Consider the following 26,834-nt stretch of genomic DNA (forward strand, 5'->3'; position numbering starts at 1 on the left):
CTCGCTGCGTGTGTAAATGCTCTCACGGACGTCTTACGAATTGTAGAGCAAGTGCAAAACGTATACAAACTCTAAATAACATAGGCTATTTTAATGCTGATAAAGCCTGTGCACAAATTGTGGAAACTGTCAGTTGCGGTACACAGTTCCTGGATAAACTTGGACAATTTACTAACCTGAACAACCTATGCTCGAGGACAATGGCAAATAAAGAAACGATGGCTTTATTGATAACACCAAATTGTGCAAGAATCGAAAGGCCTTGCCAAGAAGCACATTTTAGTTGTACTAACCGAACCTCCGTACGACCATCATCTCAATCAAATTTCCTTACTAAACGGTGGGCTATGTCTCCATATCCAGTCCGTGGCCCAGACTTTTAATAAGTTCTCGAATAATTTAAATATGTTTTCTTTTTTACTTGCTTGAATGTTTATTTATCTTCATAAATTATTAAGTCAAGTACTGTCTACGTTTTTTTTTAATGCAGGTTCTCAACCTTTGATTTCCTTAGATGTAAGTACAGACTTTAGAGAATCAAAGACTACGTGGTTCTGAGGGGAGTCTTGACAAACTTCACCAACTTTACTAAACTCTGTCTCACGAAAGAAGTCCCGCGGCCTCAGTGGTCGAGTGGCGTACGCACCGGTTTCAAAGTGTCGCTAGCTCTGAGGTCCCGGGTTCGATCCCCGGTTGAGTCAATGTAAAAATTCACATTTCTACATTGTCTCGGGTCTGGGTGTTTATGGTACCTTCGTTGTATCTGAATTCCATAACACAAGTGCTTTAGCAACTTACTTTGGGTTCAGAACAATGTATGTGGTGTAATTAGTGGGAACTAAAATATTTCAATACTAAAGCATAGATACTAGCGACACACCCGCGGGACTTAATTCGTGAAATCATTACCTTTATGATCGATTGACTAACTTATGCTTGGGTTAATAATAATTCATTCATATCAGCCCTTCCTCACACCGATATAGACGCCACTATCACAGAAATTATAGCTTCAACTTTCTTTAAATTGGACTAAACTAGTTGTCCTACAATACCGTTTTTACCATTTAAAAGTAGTTAACTAAGATGGGCAAAGAGCGTCGCCTTCACAACTCCCGAGGAAATCATCGTCGAGGTCTTCTTGTGGCGGTGTGACGCTCAGATCAGATTTTCCGATATGCAAGGCACGCGTGGCCGGAAATTGCAAAAGATACAAAAAGGATACATTTTTTATAGATATTACACTGGTTAGTAAAAAAAAACTTATATTGTGGTGCCGGTGGAAAACCGGGGAGGTCGTCGATACAGGACTGATACCCGTAAACAAGGTATACTATTAAGGGTACCGTAGAACGGGTGAATAGGGCTTGGATAGGTTTTTTTTTTTAATACATTAATAGGTAATAACCACTCTCGCTATTTTATCATTTAAAAGTAAGCTGTTTTTTTAAATAAAGAATTAAAAAAAACATCTCTATTAACTGGGTATACATATATATAATGTGGCATGGAAAACAGTCATCCCAGGGGGGCCAAGTAGTAGTGGCATGTGCGAACAGTAAAAACATGGCAAACCTTGACTCATTAGTAAACATTCTGGGCCCAAATTCTGATATTTATCCAAAACGCTTAGGAAAATATGAATAACGTCAACTTTAATCCTATTGTCATTCATTCATCGGCGACTGTAAAAAGCAGAATTGGGGCCCAGAAAGAGGGACTGACCAAGTTAAAAAAAGAAACATTATGGTCAGTTTTCCATTTTCTATTAGGTGTACCTACAGATGGTCCATACTATGCTTTACTTGATTTTATTACATCAGTCACATTTGCTATTACAAGTCCTCGCTATTGCAGTCCGATTTGATAATTTTAACCATCTATGCGAACCCAACTTTTTTATCCCTATACCCGCAGCCTCGTTGCTGTAGATTTAAGTTAAGGTTAATTTTATAAATTTACGATTGCACCTCGGCGTTGCTTATTAATTTACCTAAACAAAGCCCGGCTAAAAAACAGGATATGAATGACGGTAATTGTACAGGTTAGGCACACTTCTACCTTCCTTTTTTATTTTGGCTGCTTTAAAACTTACGTAGATACGTATAGAAATTATCTTCATTGTAAATATTATAAATACAGACAGGAGTCGCGTATTTATTTGTATATTACTGTTTATTAATTTTTTGGAACTAAATGATGACTCAGGAAATCAACGAGACCCCAAATGCTTGGGTGCTTCTGGAAGCAAAACCAGGACAACAATTCCACAACAGCTGCTATTCTTGTAAATTGAAGCAGTAGGTACTAAGAAGAAATATTTAAGGCTATTATCTAATAAAGTAAATCAACGACTATTAAAAAAGAAAAGTTATAATCCATTGGTTTCAAAAGTCAGTTATGAAATGGAACTGGACTACAAAAATAAAGACTACATATCAAATATACCATTGAAGTAACATCAGGATTTAGAATCTCTTTTGTTTGTTACCTACTTTTTTAAGTATATCTAAACAAATGGAGTAGGTACTATACTTTATTTATTACTAGGAAAGGAAGATGGCATCAGGGGATTGTTAAATCAGAATAAAAAAAACAGTTGGCTGTATGCATAGTATATTTGCTTGTCACACTTGTCTCTTGACTATTCATAAATGGAACACTAAATAACTTCTTCAAAACTTCCAATAATGTATGGATGGCGTAAACGTTTATCATAAATTGTAAGTAAAATTAAAATGCAATGGAAATAATAAAAAGGTTTATTCCTAGTCCACTACAACTGCATACAAAATTAGTGCTTTCATCTTGTTTTGTACCTAAAAAAATAATACAATTATATGTAAGACCAATACATAATAACATTTTAAAAGGCAATATTAGATGTCAGTACATTAAAAATTTACTATTTAGAAATATCATTGGATATGCCATTAACCATAAATAAAATATAACAAATCTGTTAAGTGTCTAGAATAAACAGATTTGTGATAAGGCTCACAGGCCCACTATAAACAATCACAAAAAGTAGCACTTGTAATATTTATTACTCTTAGGCTGTCATGCCTAACAATACTTCTCCTTTTAGAATCGCCAGGATTCCAATAACAACCAATTAACCTATTTGACAATAACTCAGTGCACAGCATTTGATCATTCCCTAGTCAGTCTATTCAAGCTTATTAAAAATGAATATGCTTGTTTATGAAAACAATTATTAAAACAAGTGTGCACTATACTAAATATTAAAAATCATCCTAGCCTAGATTATTGAGGCTTAGTTTAACATCTCTGTAATAAATACACTTTACCATCAACCAGTCATCAGCTGTGATGCAATAATTATGCTACCTACATTAATTTATTATGTATAAAACTGCACTACTTATTGTATATTGTCCATAGTGGGTATGTGTCAGAAAGTCAAGGCTCACATGTTTTGTTGTGCCGGACTGGCTGGTGGCGGCTGAGCCTCCAAGTTCTTAATCAGCTGGGCCAACCAGTGTTTAGTCGAGTTATCCTCCTGTAGACATGCAGCAAAGGTGGAATCCCTCAACTGGTCAGGCAAACATTGTCTTAGGGCCTCTCTAGCTCTTGCATTGTCTGACAGACGCAGGTAACATCTGACAACATGCTTTAATAGTCTTGCCGATGGGTCTTTGGCAAGAGATAATACCATTTTTCCTAATATCATAGCCACATGGGAGAATCTGTCATATGTTTGGCAAATGTAACAGAGCCCACTGTCATCTAACAATATCTTTTGTAAAATGAAAGTAGCAACAGTCTTAGACAGCTCAGATCCATTCTCCATAATTCTAAGACACAGTGGTATTATTTCAGTGGTCAGTAGAAATGTAATAACTTCCTGCTCATCAGTTTTTACTAAAGCTCCAATGACTCCGAGGCTAGTAAGGCGTAGGTATTCGAAAGGACGTGTTTTAGACACAGTGTGGAGGAAAGGATAAAGGAATAATGGTACGTGTGCTTGTAGGAAGGCGGAGCGAGTCTCGGGGTGAGAGGCGACGCATTGCATGAGCGCCAGAGCGTTGCAAACACGGTTACTCTGATGAGCCGTGAGTGTCGGCGGGATCATGGCCACGTAAATGTTGGTGATCTCCTGCAACAGCGCGGCAATCGTGCCGAAGCTGTGCCACAACATGGGCGCCAGGTCGGGCACATTCTCACGCTTCTTACTCAGTTCAAGTAACGCATTTTCTCGCGTTTCAGGGTTACACAACTCCAGGATCCATGTAAATATTTTTTCCCTGTCCACGGACTGCATGTTCGCCGGGCTCTGCTGGGCACTCATGTTAATCATTGGTCTCGTTTTAATGCTCTGGTAGTGGCTTCTTACAATACACGTAGGCTACGTGTAAGGTTAAATTCATTGTATTTTTGTGTAAACGTTTAAAATGTCACAGAACCATATGTCAATTTATTGCTTGGTCAATGCGGAATAAACTTATAATACTTGCTAAGAAATCTAAATTCAAGAATACTATATCTCGAACGCGTCGGACATGGACAATCGACGACATTGACTAGAAAGACGTTTGACAAGCTGAATGCGCAGGCATAGAGGAAGAAAGCCAGGTCTCATTGGCCAAATAGTGGTAAAGTGGTTTTTACATACGTTGAAAAAACAAAAATAATTGAATCAGTACAAACTTACAAAAAAAATAAATCTTACCACATGTATCACAGTAGTTTTTATATTGAGCAGTATATAACATAGATATTTACAATAATTTTTTTTTCGGTTTATGCTATGTCCGGTTTTCCTGTTTTTTCGTTCAAGCAACTCTATTGGTTTCGTTGACATTTAATTTGACGTTCATTTACCTGCTGTCTTATCTATCTGTCTGCCTGTGTGTGTGCCTGTTTAGTGTACACTGTACGTACGCTGTCGTGCATTAATATTTTTATTTATCATTTATTGATAGTTACATTCTTGGAATATAGTGGATGAGTTATAGTTTTAAGTGATATATTTACAGTGATTGGACACGAACTTTATCGGAACTTTTTAATTATAATATGTGAAAGTGTTCTTTCGTTAGACTTGTAACCCACGTTCATTGGTTTGTTACCTTTTAATTGTTTCTGAGTTCGCTATTAGAATTGTGTATTTTAATGGGTACGTTGAGCATGCAACGTTCTACGAGCCATATGGCCCTGTGTTGAATTGAGCGCAATATTATCAATCTCCGGTTGATTCATCGTTGACGCCATTGCCGAGTATAATTAACTATAAACAAACTCTGTACATAGTCTATAAAGTTTTATTGGGTCGCGAACATTTGTGTTAACGATACAATACTGCTTGTTGTACTAGGTCATATGCCACATATAAGTAACAGCTGTTTTACAACAATAATGTTAAAAGTATATTTGTTATTGTAGAACCATGGAGGTGTCCCACTCCCTGACGTTGAATGAGGCAGCTCTCCAGCAGCTGCCTGACGACAAGAAGCCGCACTTTATATTTGAATGGCTTAGATTCCTTGACAAAGTGCTTGTTGCTGCACATAAGGTGAGATTGAAACTTGTTATAATAGATAGGTAAATAATCAATAGTAAAGTTAACATTATACTGCCTTAATGCAAATAAACAACTAAAATAAACTTTTCTTGGGGTATGTTAGCTTCATGTTAGCCGGTTATTGGTTTTGTGAACAAAATCGACTCGTAGTGCTTACATATCATGCTTCTGAGACTGAATATGTATGCAATATTACCTTAAAGCATTAAATATTTGTAAATCTAAGAAATACTACATCTTGTTAAGAAGAGAAAAATATGACTATATTTTTTAATTAAACCTTTTTCCAACAGTCTGACATAAAAAGTTGCCAGCAGCAGCTAGTAGCCCAACTAGTGAACCTCTTACAAAAGAACCTTGGTGGTCCAGCAAGGAGGTTGTTAGCCAGGAACCTGGCAACACTGTTCTCTGTTGGGGAAGCCTTCCTACTTTTTGATACTGTTAACAAATGCAACGATATCATCAAGCATAAGGATGACTCCCCATCATATCTGCCGACAAGACTGTAAGTTGTATTCATATATTTTATTATTCTCATATTGTTTAATATAAAATGGAATTAATAAGAATATTAGCATATAAACCGGCCACAGCTGAGCAAGGGCATAATCATGTGGAGTAGCTAATTGAAATTGATTAAGATGGGAAATAAAGCTTTTTGTTCTTCAGCAAAATGTCTTGTTATAATAAAATTATAAAAAGGATTAATTGCTTTGCAAGTGGTGATTCTGGTGGATCAATTAGTAATATTGTTTTTTTCTATGCTTTTATATTCTTTGAAAATGCAATCTATGAAGTTCGTAAATATTTACGAAATATTAAGTAACTATTTGACTTTGGTCTCGTAAACTTGTTATCATGTATGTGCGTTTTCTACATGCCGAAAAGTATGTCACTAACCCACCTCGTCTTGCAGTTAAGTGAACCTTGTGTTACAGTTTCAGTTACATTTACATAAAATTTAATATCTGTAAAAACTGAAAATGTACTAGTAACAGCACAGGATTTACAGTCAAAGGTTGGATGATTCGAAACTTCGATATTAAGACACGCCGACTTTTCAAATGTATGTAATAAATATCACAACTATGTGTTTCGTATGCACGTAAATATGTAGGACCTGCGCTTGGTATCCGGTGATGTTGTATTGCCGACCCATCTGGCCGTGAGAGTTAGGGAAAAGAGTGCACCTGTGTGGGCGCACACGCACTGTAATAAGTCCCGCGCGGCTGGTCTTGCTACACTAACCGCCTTGGTCAAAATCGAAAGATATTTACTTAAACGATTTTGTTTTAAAATAAAAATTCAAACTTACTCAAGTGATAAAGATTACATGTAGCTATTTCAGCTATGTTGCTTGGCAAACTGATCTTTAGACTGCATTCAAACCAATAGGGTTCCTATTAGTTTGAATCAGTTTGTTGCATTACATATACAATTCACTTTTCCTTCACATCGAATCAACTCCATGTGTCTTTAAAAGAGAAATATCCTACTAGGATTTGAACGAAATTTTTGTACATAGATAGTTTATAACCTGGGTTAAAACATAGGATAGCTTTTATATAGTTTAATGATAGTTTTTTTGGATAGTTTAATGTTACCGCGAGATCGCTTCCGATTTGTATCAGGCGGGAACGCTGGCAACGGCTACTTGAAAATAAAATGTAGACCGCGAAAAATCTTATCACAGTCTTTCTTAAGTATTTGACTGTGCATATTATTCATGCTCACTTTAGTATATTTATTCGTTTCCTTATATTAAGTTTGTTTTTAGGGCTGCTATATGCTGCTTGGGAAGTATGTATGAGAAACTCGGCAGGATGATGGGGCGATCATACGAGGAGACTGTGACAACGCTTGTTAGATCTCTGAAGAACGCCGAGTCGCAGACAAGGCTTGAGATCATGAACACTTTGGAAAAGGTAAGGATTTGTCACTTAGTTGAGCCAGTATTGTAACATTTTATTAATTGAAGAGTTTGTTATAGCTTGTTAGACAGTTTCATAGTAAGAACAAAGTTGAGTACTCTGCTATAATGTTTGATGTGTGCTAATATAAAACTATAGAAAGACAGACTATTGTAGACGTTTACCACAGAGTCGTAAAAATATTAATAGCAAGTAAAAAATATGGTTCTTTATCTACTGGCTAATACCTACATAATTATCCTCTACTAGCAGTTGCCCGCGACTTCGTCCGCGTAGTTAGAAGATAAATAAGCTATGACACCTTGGGTTACAATATCGCAATTTCCTTAGGGAACCCTAATATTTTTGAAATAAATTATAGCCTATGTTCAGCGGGGATAATGTAGCTTCTCAACAGTGAAAGAATTTTTCAAATCGGACCAGTAGTTTCGAAGCCTATTCGTATCAAACAAACAACCAAATATTTCCTCTTTATAATATTATTAGTATAGATGGGTGCTTTCTTTTGGTCCCAGATTTTACGAATTTGCTTTAATTGATTTTGAGATTACCCTCGACAATGTCACAAACTTTATCTCTTTATAACATAAGTATACATAATATTGCCTTTTAATCTTTTTCGTTCCAAGCTCGTAAAAGCCTCGTAATTATGTAAATGATAAGTATTGTAGGTAAAAACCAACTCAAACTTAAGCACTAAGATCTTTTGTTTGTAGTTCTATTATCTGTTGAATAAATTACACACGTAGTCAGTTTCTAAACCAATAAACTTCACCGTTAGACAGCTCATGTACGATATTTTTAAGTTAGCGTTAAACTTTAATTACATCCTTAAGTTAACTTTGATTAATTAACCTTAGTTTACTGAATTATGAACATTCTCCTGTTAATAGATTTATATGACGATTGTAACACTAATTTATTAATTGCATTTGAAACATTGCTTATTAACACTTATAAGCTGTTTATCAATATATGTGCATTGTCTATTGTCGACACTTTGTTATTAGTTTACTCTAAACATGTGTTGACAATAACGGATAATATCTTTTTACACGCACAATGTGATTAATGAGTATGCCTCCGAGAATAGCATTGTCCATATTACTTAATATTGAACACACTATTATTGAAGCAATCCCTCCAATCATATACTTAAGTGCAATGTAGTCGATGAACAGTACTATCTGGGCCCCAATTCTGCAATTTACAATGGCCGATGAATGAAAATTGGCTTAAAATGACATTTTTTGTATTTTTTCTTGCAAAATAATTGAAAATTTAGCACGGGACGGTACACCCAAGGTCAATACAATTAACTTCCAATTATTGTATTGGCAAAATGCTTAAGAGAATAGGAATACTTTCAAATTTAATCCATTGCCATTCATTCATCGGCCATTGTAAAATAGCAGAATCGTAGCCCTCTACGAGTAAACCGTAGTAGGCTAAGCCCAGACTATTAAACATCAATGCTATTTTTGCCAAATCTTCTTCGCAGAACATTTAATGTTTTTCGACGAAATTAATTTGATTATTGAATGGCATAAGGTAGGACGAGAACCCAGTCCAGAACCACCATCGAATTTTGGAACGTTGTTTCCGTGTTTCGGATACCATATCCAATCAGGCTATAAGAAAAAGGGTACTATAAACTATAATCTAATATAACTGTAACACTGCTATAATATGCCTACACATCAGATCTGCGTGGGCATGGGCACGGCAGCCCCGGCGGCCGTCCGCGAGGTGTCCCGCGCTGCCCGCAACGCCCTGGTCTCGGAGCGGGCGACGGCGGTGCGCGCGGCCGCTGCCCACACGCTGCGTCATCTGCTGCCCCTCATGAGACTCACACCAGCAGACTTGGATGCTATAGCAGCAGCTTGCTTGAGGGCTGCGCATCCCAGTGACTATATCTTACGGTAGGTTAAAAAAAAACAATGTTAGTATAGTCAGAAAACAGCAAAAGTCAGTATAAAAAAAATTACACAATTAAAAAAACTGTACACAATCAAAAAAACTGTAAACAATCATTCTCCTTGTTCTGCTTCTAGAGTAAAACAATAAGCATGTAATCTTTAAGTATGTAACTCAGAAATAATGGTACTCTGAAAACTTCACATTTTTCAAGAAATAGCAAAAGGATATTGTAGTTTGCAGGAGTTTCGATTGATTTGTAATGAAGTTATTTGTTACTTCTGATACCATAAAAATTCATAATTATTAAGTACATACAAATGTATTAAAAATGTGTACAAAAGCCTGTTCTTGAACAAAAGACAGAAAGTAAATAGGTTAGCATATGGTTCGAGGGTTGGACATTGATTTTGCTATTAGACGAAAAGGTCGATTCACGTTAAAGGTTTATCTTTGACATTTGCGATGTAGGGCATATTAAAAACATTATTCTATTGTTCAAAAGTTCAAACAAAGCCGTTGACATCATAACACGAAATAATGGAGACCAGATCTGTAACACATTGAAAATTATTCTTTGTATCCTTGCAATAAGGTTTATTTTTGTATTTGGTTGCTGGTATTGCAAATCCTCAAAATACAGCGCCAGGCAATGTTTATTCAAAGTTTTAGTACGAATCTTAGCACCTGTCTTGTTCTATATTTAGAATCGGGCAGGTGCAGAATTCGTTTCTCTTTTGCATTTTGCAGTTCGTGATCCGGTTTTCAAACAATGTGTTCCTTTATTGATGAACCTTTCATTTGTGGCTGGCAAATTTTTTATATTCGATTTTGATTTTAAAGGAGTACGTAATGTAACTGATGCTTAACGCAAAAACATCATCCATAAAGAGAATTTTAAGATGTAAAAAAATAAAGCATTTTTTTTCTGGTCGAATGACTTCTTCCAGTTTAGGTTGAGCTGAAGGGAGTGTAAGACTTTCACTGACCAACACCCATGTTTTACCCTTCCTATTCCGGGGCCGCGTCTTTGGGACAATCCCGTTGGCTCGGCATGCATCCGCCCTAATGGGCTAAATAGACCTTGCTGGCATCTCTAAATTAACATAGTACAAACAAAGAATAGAGATCAACAATCATAGCCCATATACCCTTGCACGTTTCTTACTATATTTCTATATATTTGTAAACAATCTCGATACGTACTTATCTGTAAATGTTTATGTTTAACAGATGTGCTATAGCCGAGCTCCTCGGGGCGTTGATAGCGATAACGCAGGCCGGCGAAGTCACTAATTTAAATTCGAAAATGAAAGGTGGAGCGCAATCAGGTACTTATCATTCTGATGTTTCTTTTGTAATCACATATAATACACATACATATTTTGAACTTCATTGGTGCAGCGTGGGCGAATTAAGATGCCGACTAGCTAGAGTGTTATTGACTATTGACGTTCGAGAAATGCAACCTTGTATCTGTTTTTTAAGATGTTTGTAGAACTTAAGTCATAAAAAATTGTGGAAGTATACCACAAGATATACAAATAAACATATAAAGCCAATTATTGTCTGCGTTTCAAAAAGCAGCATAATGTTATTCAATTTAAAAATGCTAATCTAACTTTTCTTTTAAAGTTCAACAAAAGAAAGACCCGCCAAAGAACGTAGTCTCTCTTGACGAAGCACTAAACTTGCTGATGGGGGCGTTCCTCCGTGGAGGCACCTCCTTCCTGAAGGGAGAGATCATCAAGTCAGGGTCAGGAGTCAATAGGGAAGTGAGGGTCTCTGTGACACATGTGAGTATGATTTATTAAAATATGGCGCTGTAAGTGAGACGGTTGGAGAAGTTAAGCCAAAATCGTCTTTATGTTAGAGGTGTATGAGGTACTTAAGAGACCCATAAGGTACTTAGTAATGTATGTATGTAATGTATGTAGTAATCAAAAACTTTTTATTTCTTCTTTCTAATGTGTGTAACGGTGTATTTACTCGGTTAAAAACAGTAAAAAGTGGCGGCGGTAAAACGTAGAATATCTTGCTACACTTTATTTTTTTAATGGGTACTGTTTATTATTTTTCTCATTGAGTAAAACGTTACTTCTCAAAATTTACGGCATGAATTTGTTTATCTATTATCAGGCATACGTAGTCTTCGTACAAAACATGGGAGGCGTGTGGTTGGAACGCAACATGACTACCTTCCTGAACCACGTTCTTGATCTCGTGGCGAATCCTAAAGCAGCTAGCTCACACGTCGACGCCGTCTATTCAAGGTAAATATAGTAATAACGGTGATATTATACAAAAACTATATTTTTACTGTCTAAGTACAATTATATTACAGTGCATAAGTCAGATTGATGTATCGCTAATTTTTATTTACAAGTAATCACTGCTCCATGATTTGAAAACATGTGTGCATTTCTTTTTGTAACGGATGTGTATATAATTTAGATAAATAATAATTGTTCTTTTTATGAATCAATTTTGATTACAATTCAGCTTCATCATAATTTTAAAACAAACAGTCTCTTCACACATAATAATTTTTCAGGAAATGCATAAACTTTATACTACGCAACACTTTGGGCAAGATGTTAGGCGAGAAAGCTCAAGCGTCAGCCTGTCGCGAGATCATTCAGATAGTCATCAAACAGATGAACAGCATCGACTTCAACCCTGAAAACGCTAAAGACTGCAACCAGGTATGTAACGAGAGAAAAATATATCTTAATTATTTTAATATGCAGAAAGTGATGCGAATCGGATAACATTTGCGATTATATTCAAAACAATAACAATGAAAATATTGAATGATTAAATGAGTTTTTCATCCCTGTATAGGAATCAAAATGTTAAAGATTATTAATATTACTCGGTAAAACGGGTTGTAGAGATCAGATAGGTCGCTTGACGTAAGTGATTCTGAATCTGGTAAAGTTGGGAAGCGACCGCGACATAGGTTGGGCATTATGGGCAAGACAGATGATGGATTGTAACAATGTTCCCACTAGTAAGATTATTGTGATTCCTTTGTCTCGTACGTGATGTAACGAATCCTACAAGTTAGTTCCCGAGCTATATTTTACATGCTCTAAATCAATTTATTCAATCAATTCAGCTTATCGAAGTCAACTGCTCGACAGAGCCGTGCTCCAAGATGCGTTCCAACACAACGAAATCTTTAACCTCTTCCTGGTCTATACATCTCATACCTAGCGAGCCTTGCTTTGATTTGAAGTAATAATAATACAAAAAAAATGAATATTCTTTCCAGGAAACATTATTCAGCCAACATTTGCTAGTCTGTGCGTTAATGGAGGCAGGTGAACTGGCACTGCAACTCGGTACTTCTGTGCAAAACCTGGTGTCCGATACCTCTTTGAACATGGTTGATGCTATATGTACTGTAAGTAATTATTGTATTCTTATATTGTGCTGTATGCAGAGAGATACTTTTTAATGAAATTTCAGGGTTTGTATTATAATTGATATTGGTATCATTTGAATTCCACATAAAGCAAGATTTTTATTAATCCATACCTTTCTGCAATGATAGCTTTGAAAAATCTGAATGATCTATCAAACGTTAAATAGTGTTAAAACACAAATAACAAAAAAAAAACCCTACATTAAATATTTTCACCCCCCACAACTTTCTCCATTAATACAAAACCCCTTTACAAACAAACTAAATTGAAATCTTTCAATCTAATCGGGAGCCATGATGCAAGAGACAGAAAGACAGACCCGTCAAACTTATTACACCTATTTTATTTTGGATCGAGGGTTATAATAAGAAACAAACATTTAACAATAGTTAATACCTCACGTAATCACCATCAGGTACTAGAACACCCGTGTGTGGCCGCGCGGCTGGCGGCGGCCTGGTGTGTCCGCTGCGTGTGCGTGGCGCTGCCGTCGCAGATCACGCCGCTCATCGACAAGTGCGTGGACGCGCTCGACGCGGCCAGGCCTACACCGCATCATATCTCTGGTAATATCACATACTCTATTTATTAACTGTTGTTTTTGGATCTGGTAGATCAAGAAGATTTAAGTTTTATTGAAGTATGTCTATATTGGAGGGTAAACCACTTTGTAACGTAACGCGTTACTGCGCCAACTCTGTCTGGCTTTCCTTTTTTCACATATACGGCAGAAGTAGTAGTCCTCCTCTATATGTTAACCCACAGCGCTAGCTGTTTGACTAGTTCAAATTAGATTACTTTAAATTATCGATCCTGACGATCGTCCTGACACCTACATTAATCGACTACTCATTTAAAATTATTTTTAGGTAGTTAGGTTCTCTAGTAATACTTTACTTGTTGCCACGACGATACATTATATAGTTACATAATATGACAAAATGAAATGTTGCAATTGTGTTGGTATACTTACTCACGTTTCGTAAACCCTCATTCCTGAACTTTGATTTATTTCATCTATTTGTCCTTCCACGACTTACACAATGAAAAAGACACCTGTCAAAAACGCAGGTTCCGGCAAAAAAACGGGGGCGGGCGCTTGAATAAGACAAACTAGAAAGAAAAGAAAACACTAATTCCAGTTTAAATTCCCAGGTTATTCAGCGGCATTAGCAGCTATTCTGGGTGCGGTTCGTCTATCACCTTTAGGCGTGCCGCACGGGCGCGGCAAAGTGGCTTTTAACGCCGCGGAACAGTTACTGCGGTCTGCGGGACATAGCAGCAGACTTACAGCCGCGAGGACCAATGCGGGCTGGCTTATAGTCGGCGCTATATGTACGCTAGGTAAGCAAGTAATGTATAATGTGCTCACTGATATATACTTGAATATAGATGGTGATATTTTATCTCCTTCAGGTAGAATAGATAATAATATTGCGTTTTGCAATTTGGTTTTGTTGTCCATCGTAAAAGTAATATTATCAAGATGAAATGGTCTTTCGCGTCACGTCACACCTTGATATAATTACACACCTTAACGAATAATGAATCGATTGTTTTTTTGTTGTCAAATTGACGGTCTACACAGATTTATTCCTTTATCGTCATTCCTATTATAATGTAAATAAGGTTCACTTAAAAATACAGGAGTACCCGTTGTCCGCGGATTGTTGCCTAGAATGTTGTTGCTATGGCGCAACAGTTTCCCGCGGTCAGCTAAAGAACTTGAATCAGAGAAGTCTAGAGGGGATGCGTTTACTTGGCAGGTGGGTTACAATTTGTTACTTGCATGGAAGTAGAATCGGTAATTTCAGCTCTATGCGCTATTCAACAAGACTGGAAGTTGACTAAACCTTTACATGAAGTGCTAATCTTAGTCAAATTAATCTAAATTATAAATAAATGGCACAATATTTACTAAAATTATAGATTGTCTTAAGAGTATCTAAATAACAACCAAAAAGTTTAATATCATTAATGCATCGCCAGTACGGCGTCGGGCACCGGTGACCGAAATATAGTATGGGTATTCATAAAAAATCATCAAAATGAACCGGTATTGTGGCAAAACTTCGCAGGGGAGGCATATGTCTAGCTCTAGACATTGATACATTGAATTGCTGTATCATCGTACAGGTTGAACCTACTTCAGGACCATATGTGTGTATAAGAATACTTTATTAAAATATACTTTATAGGTGACCTTGGAAGGTCGTGCGGGCGCTTTATCAGCGTTACACAGCCTGCTCATTCACTGCCCGTCGCTAGTCAACAACGATGACACTGCTAAACGACTGTCGCAGCCAATAGATGGCGCTATTGCAGTTCTTACTAAGTAAGTAATCTATTCCTAAGAATGTCGTATCGATTTGAAATTTCGTAACGAAAGTATAATAACGTAAGTAAAAACGAAAGAATATTGCCGCCATTTGAAATTTTTGTTGAGGGGTGGTTTGCTTAGGGCTTCCAGCCTATCAAACCCGCACCCGATTCGATGGGTCCTTTTCTTGCGTACAGTAGGGTTTTTAGTTAGTTTGAAATGAAATAGTTATACTAGCAAATGAGAAAAAACATCTTCATTTTTCAATGTCATATCTCAGCTATCTTTTCTAACGCCTAAATAGTATTCTATCACACTTATCGTCAATCTGTGGGATTGACACTACAATCAACACAAACCAACTATTTTCAGCTGCTTTTCCATTAGACCCAAAGTTTGATTGGTAGACAATGCCAACGCCTTATGTACTACAACAATACGTAAAAGCTCAAATAAAAAAATATTTCCTTTTAATATTCTAATACAATTTTCCCGCTACAGTGTAAGCAGCGTAGTCCGTTCATACGGCGGCGCTCTAAAGGCCCCTGCGGCGTTACTCCGCCTGCGCGTGTACCAGGCGTGCGGCGCGTTGGGAGGCGGGGCGGTCCCGCCGCCCGCGCCCCTGCTGCGGCTGCTGGCGGCCGAGCTGGCCGGGTCCGCTGACCCCAGCGGGGCCAATGTGGCTACTGGTGAGTGGTGTACCTGCTTCTGAGTGGGTGGGATAGCTGGTATTAATATGATATTAATAAAAATATCCGCGTTTTGAAATGTCACCCATTAAAATTTTATTAAGATCGTTCCAGCGGTTTTTATAGTTGTCAATTACATTGTCATCGAGTTTGAAGCTACCTTGAAGATTTCAGCCCGCTAGCCTAAATTGAGTTGAAAAAATTGAAATTGAGTGCCTCAAAATTGATTTGCAAAAATCCTACCGGAACGTCAAACAAACAAGAAAAGTTAGTTTATATAAACGTGGTCAAAATGCAAAATATTCAAGCCAACTGTATAGACATACTTAGACCTGAAAGAGCATTTTGTAGAACACACGAATGGTTATCGTTTTTTTCGCTGGCGTGGCATATGCCTCTAGGCCCGTGCGTTCAACGTACAAGAAACAAAATCAAGTGAAGAATAGCTCACTAAGTATATGTTTTTGTTTCAGGTGTATTAAGAAGTGCGATGCATCCGCGCGACACAATACTCTTGGGTGAGGAAGGATGGATTTATGAGACCGACCACGCTGATATTGAGGAACAGGTATGTAACCCCACACCGATTCCCTACATTACATGACAAAATGTATAGGATTCAAGCAATTCCGTGTATCTTGACCGTTAGCGCCTCTAGTGGAAAATTTATACATGTTAGCCTACACACCGAAAGCTGCGATTTTCTCTTTATGTATAATCAACTCAAATAAAGATAAAATATTGTTTCTCTTTTTGTCTGAAATATTTTAATGGGTTCTAAAAAAAAATTACTCTGGCGAGATTGGAAATCTGCGAGATGTCTGATTGTACATTTTCTAAATAATATGTTCAGCTTTTTTACTGGTTCATAAATTATCAAATAAACCGTAATAAAAGCGTACAATAAAGATCTCAATGGCGTGCTATTGGGGAGGCCTATGTCCAGCAGTGTACGAATATGGGCCGATGATGACGATAATGATGATGATGAAAAGCGTACACAAAACTAAAATAATTTCACCATGTATATGGATATTTTTTTGTAAGTAAACACCTAACCCAATACCCCCATTCTAGCTAATCTCCCCTCTAAGCGCGAGTGGTTCAGGCGCGCTAGAGCACGACCCCTGCTGCCTGTACCGCGGCCTGACGGGCGCGCAGCCGCTCGGCGTGGCCGTCATTGACGCCGCTGTCATGCTGTTCCCGCAGATATTCGCCAGAGCCGCTAATAAGCATCGGTGAGTGAAAAAATATATTGTGTTTTACTATTAAATTATTTAATATTGAGATACGGCTAAAACGGAAATTTTAGAAAAAAAAAACACTAATAATACGATGGATTTTTATCAACCCACATAAAATTAGATTAGGAAATAGAAAGCAAAGATAGAAGAGGTATGTGCCATCTCTCGGACTTGAATTTTATGTTTTTTTTTGGAAATGCTTAAACTTTAGGATAGATATAAACTGCGATTTGATCTTCTAAGTCTATTGCCTAAACGCAAAAGTCGCGGCACAAAACAATCGAGGCGATCGACAATCGACCGAGAGTAAAACTCTTTCCGTAAGACTTATGTATTACCCATCATGACCGCTTGAGTATTTAGAATTTACTGCATATTGAAGCTAAGTTGATATGCCAATAGTCGTTTGGAGACTAGTCATACAGAAAAAGCTCAAGAAGTCAAAACTGTCAAAACTACTTTTAACTTACTACATGTAGTTTTTATGATTTTATTTTCAGGCAACAAATGCTAGAACATTTTGCGGAATGTATCAAGATGTCTAAAGGCGCTCGTCAAGAAGCCATACAAATAAACATTTACACCGCGCTACTGTTGGCGCTGCGGTCGCTGGCTGAACTGAAGAGCTCTTTAGGACAAGATGCTGTGAAGAACATTGCTATCGACCTTGCTATTGTGAGTCTTGTTTTTTATGTATTAAGGTGCATATTTTTTTGTAGAGTGTTAAGTTTTTATTTTTGAATACATATTGTTCGCGTTAGACCTTGGCCGCTGTGGAAAGGAAAAGTGGTTTTAAACATAGTTTGATTTCTGATATGAGTTTAAGGTCTAGCTTCTAAATTAATATTAGTCGAAGTGATTTCTGGTCCTGACTGCTTAGACTCCTAGAGGTAAGATTCTTACCTAAGACAAATGTTTGTTTCACTACTACGACATTTTACTCTGGTATGGGTCTAAACTAGTATCCATCTAGTACCCATGGTAGTTTGAGGCTAGATGGCGTTGTATGAAAGTGTGACAAGCATACGTTCCTCCTCCCCAGAACGGTCTGTCGGCCCCGAGCGCGACAGTGCGCGCGGCGGCGGCGTCGTGCGTGGGGCGCGTGTGCGGCTGCGTGAGCCCGGGCGAGAGCGCGGCGCTGTCGGAGCGCGTGCTGGGCGCGGCGCGCGCGGGCGGCGCCCGGCCCGCGCGCGCCGCCGCCGCCGCCGCGCTGGGCGCGCTGCAGCGGGCCCGCGGCGCCGCGCCCTCCGCCGCCGCGCTGCCCGTGCTCAGGACGCTGGCGCAGGACTCCGCTGCTGTTGACCTGCAGGTTGGTATATACATTCTACATACTCCGCGTTATAGAGTAAACAATTTTCACGCCTGGTAAATGGATTTGTATGAGTAATATTTGTATATAATAATTTTTCGTGCTTCAAGCCTTAAAATATAGTGACTGCGATGTTTGCATGATCTTGCTATGCTATTGCTACACGTTATTTCCATTAGCTCTTACTAGTAAGATTTATTTTATAAACATGCCTACTGCAGTAGAAGCAGTCCTTTTACACAAATTAATTCTAACACGCAAAAAACCAAAATGCAAGGTAAAAAAGATATTCTCAGTTTCCTAAAGAGATCTCACCACACATAAATTGTTTACAGCTCGACAAATCTATGAGCTGGATAAAGTCAAAACTCTGAGACCATGCTTAAAGCCGAAAACCATGGAAATTGAGTTGAATTCGAGCAGACAGACATGGCATTTATCATTGCATCGGCCACATAAACGCTGAAAGTCATGCGAGGGCTTATGGAAGGCAAAAGAAGTATTATTAGCAACTGTGATGATAGCTATTAGCATACTAGCATGATTTATAATTAATCGATATATCTTCGAAGCTGTATGTTGATAAGCTTATTATATTTTATTTTTTTAGCAATAGACCAGTTTATTAATAAAAATATGTATTATAATTTTTTTTTGTTTTCCTTTTTGCTCATTAAACTGATTATGGATATCATCCCATCTTCACCTTTAAAAATATGCTTAAGAAATGGTATTTCATGGTTCACCATTCATTTTTTATGTTTTTGCTTAATAAGTGGACCTAAATTTAACAATTAAGTAAATCAAAACGTTACACTGGTATCCTTTGTAAGAAGTCTTAGTTTTGGATGCCGTGATCTTGATTGATTGCTGTTGCTCTACACAATTTGCTACATTAATGAATCAAGCGAGTTAATTTTCTGAAAATAAAGTCTTAACACAAGGCACTACAGTTCATATTTAATTAATAATAAAATAGAAAATTCTTCCAAAAAAATTTACTCAGTATTACCTACTATGTTTTTCTTAGGTATGGTCTCTCCACGCGCTATCAGTGCTCGTCGACGCATCCGGCCCAATGTTCCGAAGCCACGTGGAATCGACTCTGAACCTGGCACTCAAGCTGCTGTTCACAGCGCCACCGTTCCAGGAGGACTTGCATCGGAGCATTGGCAGGTTACTGTCCGCGCTTATAACCGTGGTCGGTCCAGAGTTGCAAGGTAACTGTTAGTATCTATTAGGTGAAGGTGGTAACTACTTTTATTAATTAATTATGATGCTTATGCCTCTAGACACTATGTTCAATTTTGAATAATTGTAAAATTTATTTGAAACTTTTTGTTTGTTGTATGGTTTTTCAAAAATTGGCTTTAAGTATTGTTTTTTTGCAGTATTGCCGAAGATTGTAATGATTATGTAGTATCATTACAATTATTTTAGTAGCTCCATTCAACTCTTAGATAAATCCTTTTATTAAAGCAAAATTATAATTATATATTTATTTATAATTGTTTACTGTTTATTTAATAAGGCACAAGGAACATCTAAAAAATATAAAGAGCCCAACAAAACTATAATTACATAGTTTGTCTGTTGGAAAATGTCAATTTTCTTATCGTCACAAATTCCTTCCGTCCTACATTGATCACCAAAACTTCTACTCTTAGCCTTATTCTCATTTGAGGTATGTCTTAGAGTTCAGCAAAAGTACATGACTCTATATCATATTGATAAAATTCGACCATAACTAGATCGCTTTGCCTCATTTCACTTCACAATATTTAGACTTTATATGGTATCTATAAATGTTATAATATTTCTGCCACAGTCGTAGCAGTGGGTCGGTTCGTATGCGCGTGCGCAGCCCTGGGCGAGTACGGCGGCGGCGCGCGGGCCGAGGCCACGGGCTGCCTGCAACAGCTGCAGATGTTCGCGCCTGATCATATCAATCTGCACACGCTTGTTCCTCATCTCTGTGTATGTATATCGTGTTATTATATAAGTATAGGTGAAAGTTTGGGACTGGAAGTAGATGATACAAACTGGCTTAATTTTTACCTAGCCAGCTATCTCATTGAAGAGATAATCTTTTGTTACTACTAAGAGAATATAAAGGCAACGAAATTATATGTTGGTCAAGTTGGGAGTCCAAGGTCCAAGCAATTATTAAAAGAATGAGACCCCGCTACAGCTAGTTGGACAACATGGTTGTTTTTGTTTATACTTACCTCTTATAAATTATTCCGTTAAGTATTTCACCATCATCATCTCAGCCTATAGCAGTCCACTGTTGGACATAGGCCTCTCCATAAGTTCTCCAGCGCGACGTATTCTAAGTATTTAATCATAGAATTAACAACGAAAAATAAACATACCAAAATCTACATAGTATTTTGATGATTGTGTACGAATGTATGTATTTTTTTGTTGTATAGCGCGACTTATCAAGCTCGGAGTTGACAGTTCGCCGCGCCGCTCTCTGCTGCCTCCGTCAGCTCTCCCAGAAGGAAGCCGCCGAAGTCTGCAAGTATGCGTTGTTGGCGAAAGATCACGTTCCTGCCAAACCTTATTGCGGTAAGTTACAATGAACTACGAGATTTGCTTAATAATGCTATTCACTACTGTGTAGCACGGCTAGACAGAGGATTCCAAGTGTTTATCTAAATTATTATTTTTCTGTTTACTTCAAAGTGTTAATATTAAGATGACAAAATTATAACCTAATTGAGCGAAGACACTGGCTCCTGTAACACAGGCTTAAAGCCTAGCACAGGCGTCAGAGTTACATTCAAGGTGGACTGTATTTTATGTCAATAAAAATTAAAAGCCATGATCCCTAAAGAGACATCCCGAAACGAAAAAGCTTTTATTGTAGAAAAGTTGTTCATTGAAGGTTTGACACATTCTTTTCCACTTACTCAGTCGTTAAAAAATCGTTATTAATCGTTAAAAATCGAATCGATTTACTACATTTGAAAAAAAAAATTCAAACCACACTCATTATTCCCAGGAGTGGTTATCACGGAGACAGGTCTCCCGGGAGCCCTTTTCACGTTCCTGGACAGCGAGAGAGACGACATGGCGCTGTCTTATGCCCGGGACACACTGACCTGCTGTCTACTGGCGGCCGCCACACATCGGAATGTCCGGGACTGGCTGGCGTTAGCTAAGCGAGTACTTACGATAAGATTGGGTGAGTAAATACACTTGAAAGACAGTGTTTTCATGATAATAGACTGAAAGCGTTACCAGTCATAAGAAATTCAGGTACAGAAAATATATATATGACTTTAATTGTACGTATTTTTCTCGACTTACTAAAAAATGTTTACAGGCAAACTACGTAGTACCCGTTTTATTTAAAAAAGATAGCAAATTTATTTGCGAAGACATGTATAAATAAATGTATGTATGGTACTAGTTTTTATTTTGACTGTAATTCATTCACATTAAACCGTATTTCGTAAATAGACACGCAAAAATAAAAAAAACTGTCTGATTTATTATTATAGAAGACAGCAACAATCCCGAGACGGACTTCGACGGCGAGGGCGACGACGACCAGGCGGAGTTCCACGCCGAGTCCGAGACCTCCACACACCCCGCCGTGCAGTCCCGGTGGCCTACCCGGGTACGTGTATAACATTAAAATGTTGCTAGATATTGTCCGTGTGTCAATAAATGATCTACCCTTTCGTTAACTTACGGTCGGAGAGAAAATGTTGTGTTAGTTTTATTTACATTTAAAAATGACACTTACCAAAGAATGCCACTAGGCAGAGATTCGGAAAAAATGTTAATGTACATGATGAAAACAAAAATGTTTTATGGAATATTATTGCCTTTTTCGTATAATATGTTTATTGTATTGTGTATTTTCATGTTTTAGAAAAGCGTTAGGACTAATAATAATCTAAATCTTTTTATGCGTAGGTGTTTGCTATGGAGTGTATTCAGAAGATAATGGGCGCTTGCGAGGCGACCGGGGAGAGCGCTCACTTCGATCTCGTCAAAGCCAAGGAGAAGCTATTGAATGACCCGGATGGTATGTTTTCTTTAAGTTCTAATTCAATTTTGTATACATAGATTGTTCGTCATGTAATTGAATATTATAGATAGGTGTTGAGATTTAATTAATTGAACTCTTGCATTAAACTGCCTATATAAAATCAGATAAATATTAGGAAAAAAAATGTTGTTCATTTAGCTTTTATCCATAGTAAATAATATCATAGTAAAGACCACAATTAATCAGTTCAACACAACTTATATTTTCAGAACATCTTCACAATCACACGATGACATTTTGTTTCTTTCTTCTATTACCACTTTTGCACTTTAGTTTGATGCTTATGTGTGATTATTATTTACATAAATTGTAATAGCAATATCTAACACTACAATAACTAACAACATCTTTCTAGGTGACTACCTCTCGCTACACCTATCGGACCTCGTTCGCATGGCGTTCGTAGGCGCTACGGGCGAGTCCGACGCGCTACGCCTGTGCGGTCTCAAGACGCTACAGATCATCATACAGCAGTACGCGAGAGCTCCAGAACCTGACTTCCCTGGACATTTGTTGCTAGAACAGTATCAGGCACAGGTGGGAGATTGTTGTTTGATAATAGACTTTGTTTCATTGTGAATAGAGTGTATTTTGTGTTGAGAAAAGTCGTGGTATTAAAGTTCAGGTTTGCAATAATGAACTTTGTGTCTGTGGACATAGAGTTTATTTTTATATTGCTTTGTTTCGGGAAGGACTATTTTCTCGGTGACAGTAAAATTATAATAAATGGATCAGTGATATCTCTCTATAAAGAACTTCGAATCTTTTTGTATAAAGTACAAAAAGTATGATACAATAGTATCTACTAATTACATTAGGTAAAGTATTCTTCTTTACAGACTAACTTATCGTAACTTTTGAACCTTTAATTCCCGTTGTATATTATATGTAGTAACACGTTCATATTGATCTAGGTGGGAGCGGCAGTTCGACCGGCGTTTGCGGGCGACACAGCCTCCCACGTGACCGCGGCCGCTTGTGATGTTTGTTCAGCCTGGATCGGCTGTGGTGTTGCCAGAGATATAAACGATCTTAGACGGTATGATCTATATATTGTTTCGGTTTACGTTTTTGTCGGGATAGAGCGACTAGTTTCGGAAAACCGGTGTTCTTAATCATGAGATGAAGCCGTGGCTAGTTGGCGAGTCGAACCCGCTGATAATTACGCGTGAAATAAATTTAATTTATAATGTTTCATCATTTATCCTCAAAATCTTTGCATTTTTGTTTTTTATTGATCTTAATACAAGTACAAAACTGTTTAAATGTTTTATTCGTGGACGAATTAGAAATTCACTACGAAAATATTGTATTTTGCTCACAGAGTTCATCAACTTCTGGTCTCAAGTTTGGACAAATTAAATACGAAAGGCAATACCACATTGATTTACAACGAAAGCATGGCAACACTGGAAAAGCTGTCCATTTTGAAGGCTTGGGCAGAGGTAAGACATCCTATAAATAATAACATCTTAAACCTGTCATATACACTATTCCTAACCTGCAACTATGTGCATAATAATTGAATCTTTGAAACCCTAGTTCACATAAATACTTAGACCTTTGTTTAGTCCTAGCTACCGCATTACGTTAAGTAACCTGTAATGGTAGATTAGTGTGATTATTAAATAAATAAATAAATAAAATAAAATAAAATAAATAACTTTGACACTATCAAAATTTAAATAAATTTCTATCTGTACTGTCTTTAAAGCGTTGTCTTTATGACTACAGATCCCAAATCTGTAAGGTTTTTTTTACTGCTGTACCCGCAGTATGGAATTTAATCCTTACGTCCCAGGGGTTTTACAAAAGTTTAACAACACTCAGATTCAGGACAAGCACGTTTGTCATACGTGGGGATTGAACCCGCAACAAATTGCGTACAGTGGGTTTGGCGTGGGTACTTTAACCACTTCGCTAACCGGTAACACCATATGAAATTTTATTATAACTTTCTCCCCACACAGGTATACATAGTAGCGATGGTAAGCAACGGCAGCGCACCTGGCAGTTACGTCAAACAACTCGATTCCAAACCGTGCAATGATCGCGCAGAACTCGCTAAGTGGCGCAACCAGTTGCTCCAGAACAACAACCAGATCGACAACTCAACCCCCGACACGCCTGAGGACGAGGAGTATGGGGAATTTGAGTCTAAAGGGGAGAGTTTATTGAAACTCGTTGAACCTGAGTTGGAAAGTTTGGGGGAGAATTGGATTGCTGCGTTGAAGGATCATGCGCTGTTGAGCTTGCCGCCAGGTATGTGTTGTTTAACTTGTAATTATTGATGGTGTTGTAGGATGTATCATTTCAGTATATTGCGGTCCACTGCTATACGTGTAAGGAGGTATTGACATACTCGATGAGGGTAGACGTGAAGTAGAATAATACTGAAATTTAGTCTTATTTTGTACGTGATTGTTTTAATGAGCAAGTAACAGTATTACAATGTGTCACACGACAACAATTAATATAATACAATAGTTCATGGAAATTCACATAGACTACATGTTTGTCAATTTTACATAAATGCCACCTTAACTTATAAACCCCTAAACCGATTTTGACGTTTAATGTATTGTAAGTATTCTGTCAAAACAGCGAGCGACACAGGCTATACAGATATTTCGCAAAAGAAAAGAATATAGCATTTTTTTATTCCATTTTTACAAGGGTGCGGTGGTCAGCAGTTTTGTTTAAATTTTCCATCATAGGGGGGCTACCCTATTGTATATATTCCTATTTATATTTATACCTACTTGAGTTTAACTTCCTAATCATCTACTCGTTTCAGAGTTCGCTTCGCAACTCCCTCACGGCGGCGGCGCGTTCTACTCGGCGGAGACAGCGGAAGCGTCCCGCCAGCACTACGCGCGCGCCTGGCCCTCGCTACTGTACGCGGCGTCGTTGAGGTTCAATGCTAACATCTCACAGCCCCCCACTGAGAGTACTGGTATGTGTATATTGCGGAATAAATAAATCAGAACATACATTTTAGACCTTAGTTCGTCCATATAAGGGTGCTCATAATTGGGCTTGTCAACTATGCTCATACAACGTAACTACTAAACTAATTAAAAATAAAAATAAACCACTAAATATTAAACTTGGCACTTGACTTATGCTTACTTACTTACGAAGGCTTTTGCGCTTTTATTTAATTAAAATATTTGACTTTAACATACAGTTTTCTTAGCTTATTATCATTTAGTGTTTTGTATTTTTATCGGTAACAATTTGATTCCAGAACAAACTGAGGCTAACCTGGACAACAGGTCCACTAAGACTGAGAATGGAAACTTTGAATTCTTCGAACCTATTGATGAAAGATTCCATCTATTGTTTGGTAAGAGTCTGGCTTATAATGAATAATTATTTTTAGCCATTATAGTCCTACAGCAGACGAATCCCTCCCCATTTCCTATTTTCACTTATCTAATCCCGGTCTATAGCAAATAGTTTACTGTGTAATAGTGTAATTGTGTTGTTTAAGTTTACCGAGCTTTCTTCTTTTAATATTAGCATTTCCATCGTTAAGTAACAATAAATTAGAAGGTTTTTAGTAGGTTCTGTATTGCCTTGCCCTGCTGTGGGTTAGTAATGGCCAAAGTTATAATAATAATTCCTAAATGAATACTTTAGCATAACCCTCTGATATAGTATGTGAGTTTATAAATTCTTGTGCATTTTATCAGGTATCTGCACGGAGGCTCTATGCGCGCAGCGAGATATGACTGAAGAGAATATAATATCAGTTCTACTGTCTCTGGTCACACTACTTGATGCCCCGGAAAATAGGGCCAGGTTATTGAAAGACAGGTATGTAGTATTTCCTATATTTTTGTATGTGTTCTTAACTTTGTCATTTGGCAAACGGTATTCCGAATAATTTGCCTTTTTTTCATTCAACCTAAATCATAAAGACCTTGAGTTTCTTTAATATCGAGTGATTTTCTGATACGTTTGGGTTTTTCACAGGGCTTTGGCGATAGAACTGTGTCAAATAATCCATCGTACTGGTCTGACCCAAGAGAGTATTGAAGCACTGCTACTTGCTGCTGATGTTCTCAGGCTGGTCATAGATGGCGCTAGGGAGCAACTGCATGCTACCATGCAGGCGAAAATTAAAGGTAAGTTATATCGAACGATTAAGATCCGTTAAAAATCTACATTCATATTGGTCAGACCACTTAAACGATATCAAAAGATAGTAATTGTTGGTATGGGGATAGCTTAAACTCCAAGTGTGTAAAATACCTTTAAACGGGCGAAATCGCTTATTATTGTGTAGGTGGCCTTATGTAGGTGATTCATCGCCTACCCGTGGTCAATATTATTTTTACATATTTTTTTCTACCTCTATATCTTCTTTTAAT

The 26,834-nt window shown here is 37.6% G+C and overlaps 2 protein-coding genes across 3 annotated transcripts in view; one reads left to right on the forward strand and one right to left on the reverse strand.

Annotated features, from left to right (window-relative positions):
* Positions 1-2,599: 2,599 nt before the first annotated feature.
* On the reverse strand, positions 2,600-4,573 carry LOC113499543 (CCR4-NOT transcription complex subunit 9). The gene is made up of 2 exons (XM_026880057.1): positions 3,435-4,573; positions 2,600-2,819 (listed from the first exon to the last, which is right to left on the reverse strand). The coding sequence occupies exons 1-2, from the start codon at positions 4,319-4,321 to the stop codon at positions 2,804-2,806; spliced, it is 903 nt and encodes a 300-aa protein (XP_026735858.1). The 5' UTR covers positions 4,322-4,573; the 3' UTR covers positions 2,600-2,803.
* Positions 4,574-4,839: 266 nt separating this feature from the next.
* The window catches only part of LOC113499540 (HEAT repeat-containing protein 5B), a 29,085-nt gene continuing 7,090 nt past the window's right edge, over positions 4,840-26,834 (forward strand). The window contains exons 1-33 of one of the 2 annotated variants that reach the window (XM_026880053.1): positions 4,840-5,084; positions 5,407-5,536; positions 5,839-6,050; positions 7,323-7,470; positions 9,181-9,398; positions 10,627-10,724; positions 11,029-11,189; positions 11,533-11,666; positions 11,948-12,098; positions 12,671-12,802; positions 13,240-13,390; positions 13,980-14,168; positions 14,472-14,590; positions 15,023-15,159; positions 15,646-15,833; positions 16,307-16,401; positions 16,911-17,071; positions 17,578-17,752; positions 18,120-18,386; positions 19,417-19,606; positions 20,215-20,363; positions 20,822-20,960; positions 21,397-21,579; positions 21,899-22,017; positions 22,320-22,431; positions 22,811-22,992; positions 23,370-23,494; positions 23,780-23,900; positions 24,426-24,717; positions 25,253-25,411; positions 25,706-25,804; positions 26,154-26,277; positions 26,437-26,588. In XM_026880053.1, the coding sequence (XP_026735854.1) occupies positions 5,411-5,536; positions 5,839-6,050; positions 7,323-7,470; positions 9,181-9,398; positions 10,627-10,724; positions 11,029-11,189; positions 11,533-11,666; positions 11,948-12,098; positions 12,671-12,802; positions 13,240-13,390; positions 13,980-14,168; positions 14,472-14,590; positions 15,023-15,159; positions 15,646-15,833; positions 16,307-16,401; positions 16,911-17,071; positions 17,578-17,752; positions 18,120-18,386; positions 19,417-19,606; positions 20,215-20,363; positions 20,822-20,960; positions 21,397-21,579; positions 21,899-22,017; positions 22,320-22,431; positions 22,811-22,992; positions 23,370-23,494; positions 23,780-23,900; positions 24,426-24,717; positions 25,253-25,411; positions 25,706-25,804; positions 26,154-26,277; positions 26,437-26,588 (5,008 nt within the window). In that variant the 5' untranslated portion in view covers positions 4,840-5,084; positions 5,407-5,410. The remainder of the gene's footprint in view (positions 5,085-5,406; positions 5,537-5,838; positions 6,051-7,322; positions 7,471-9,180; positions 9,399-10,626; positions 10,725-11,028; positions 11,190-11,532; positions 11,667-11,947; positions 12,099-12,670; positions 12,803-13,239; positions 13,391-13,979; positions 14,169-14,471; positions 14,591-15,022; positions 15,160-15,645; positions 15,834-16,306; positions 16,402-16,910; positions 17,072-17,577; positions 17,753-18,119; positions 18,387-19,416; positions 19,607-20,214; positions 20,364-20,821; positions 20,961-21,396; positions 21,580-21,898; positions 22,018-22,319; positions 22,432-22,810; positions 22,993-23,369; positions 23,495-23,779; positions 23,901-24,425; positions 24,718-25,252; positions 25,412-25,705; positions 25,805-26,153; positions 26,278-26,436; positions 26,589-26,834) is intronic. The other variant, XM_026880054.1, reaches the window with a different exon arrangement.

The sequence above is a fragment of the Trichoplusia ni genome, chromosome 12, assembly GCF_003590095.1.
Source record: "Trichoplusia ni isolate ovarian cell line Hi5 chromosome 12, tn1, whole genome shotgun sequence".
NCBI classification, from domain to species: domain Eukaryota; kingdom Metazoa; phylum Arthropoda; class Insecta; order Lepidoptera; family Noctuidae; genus Trichoplusia; species Trichoplusia ni.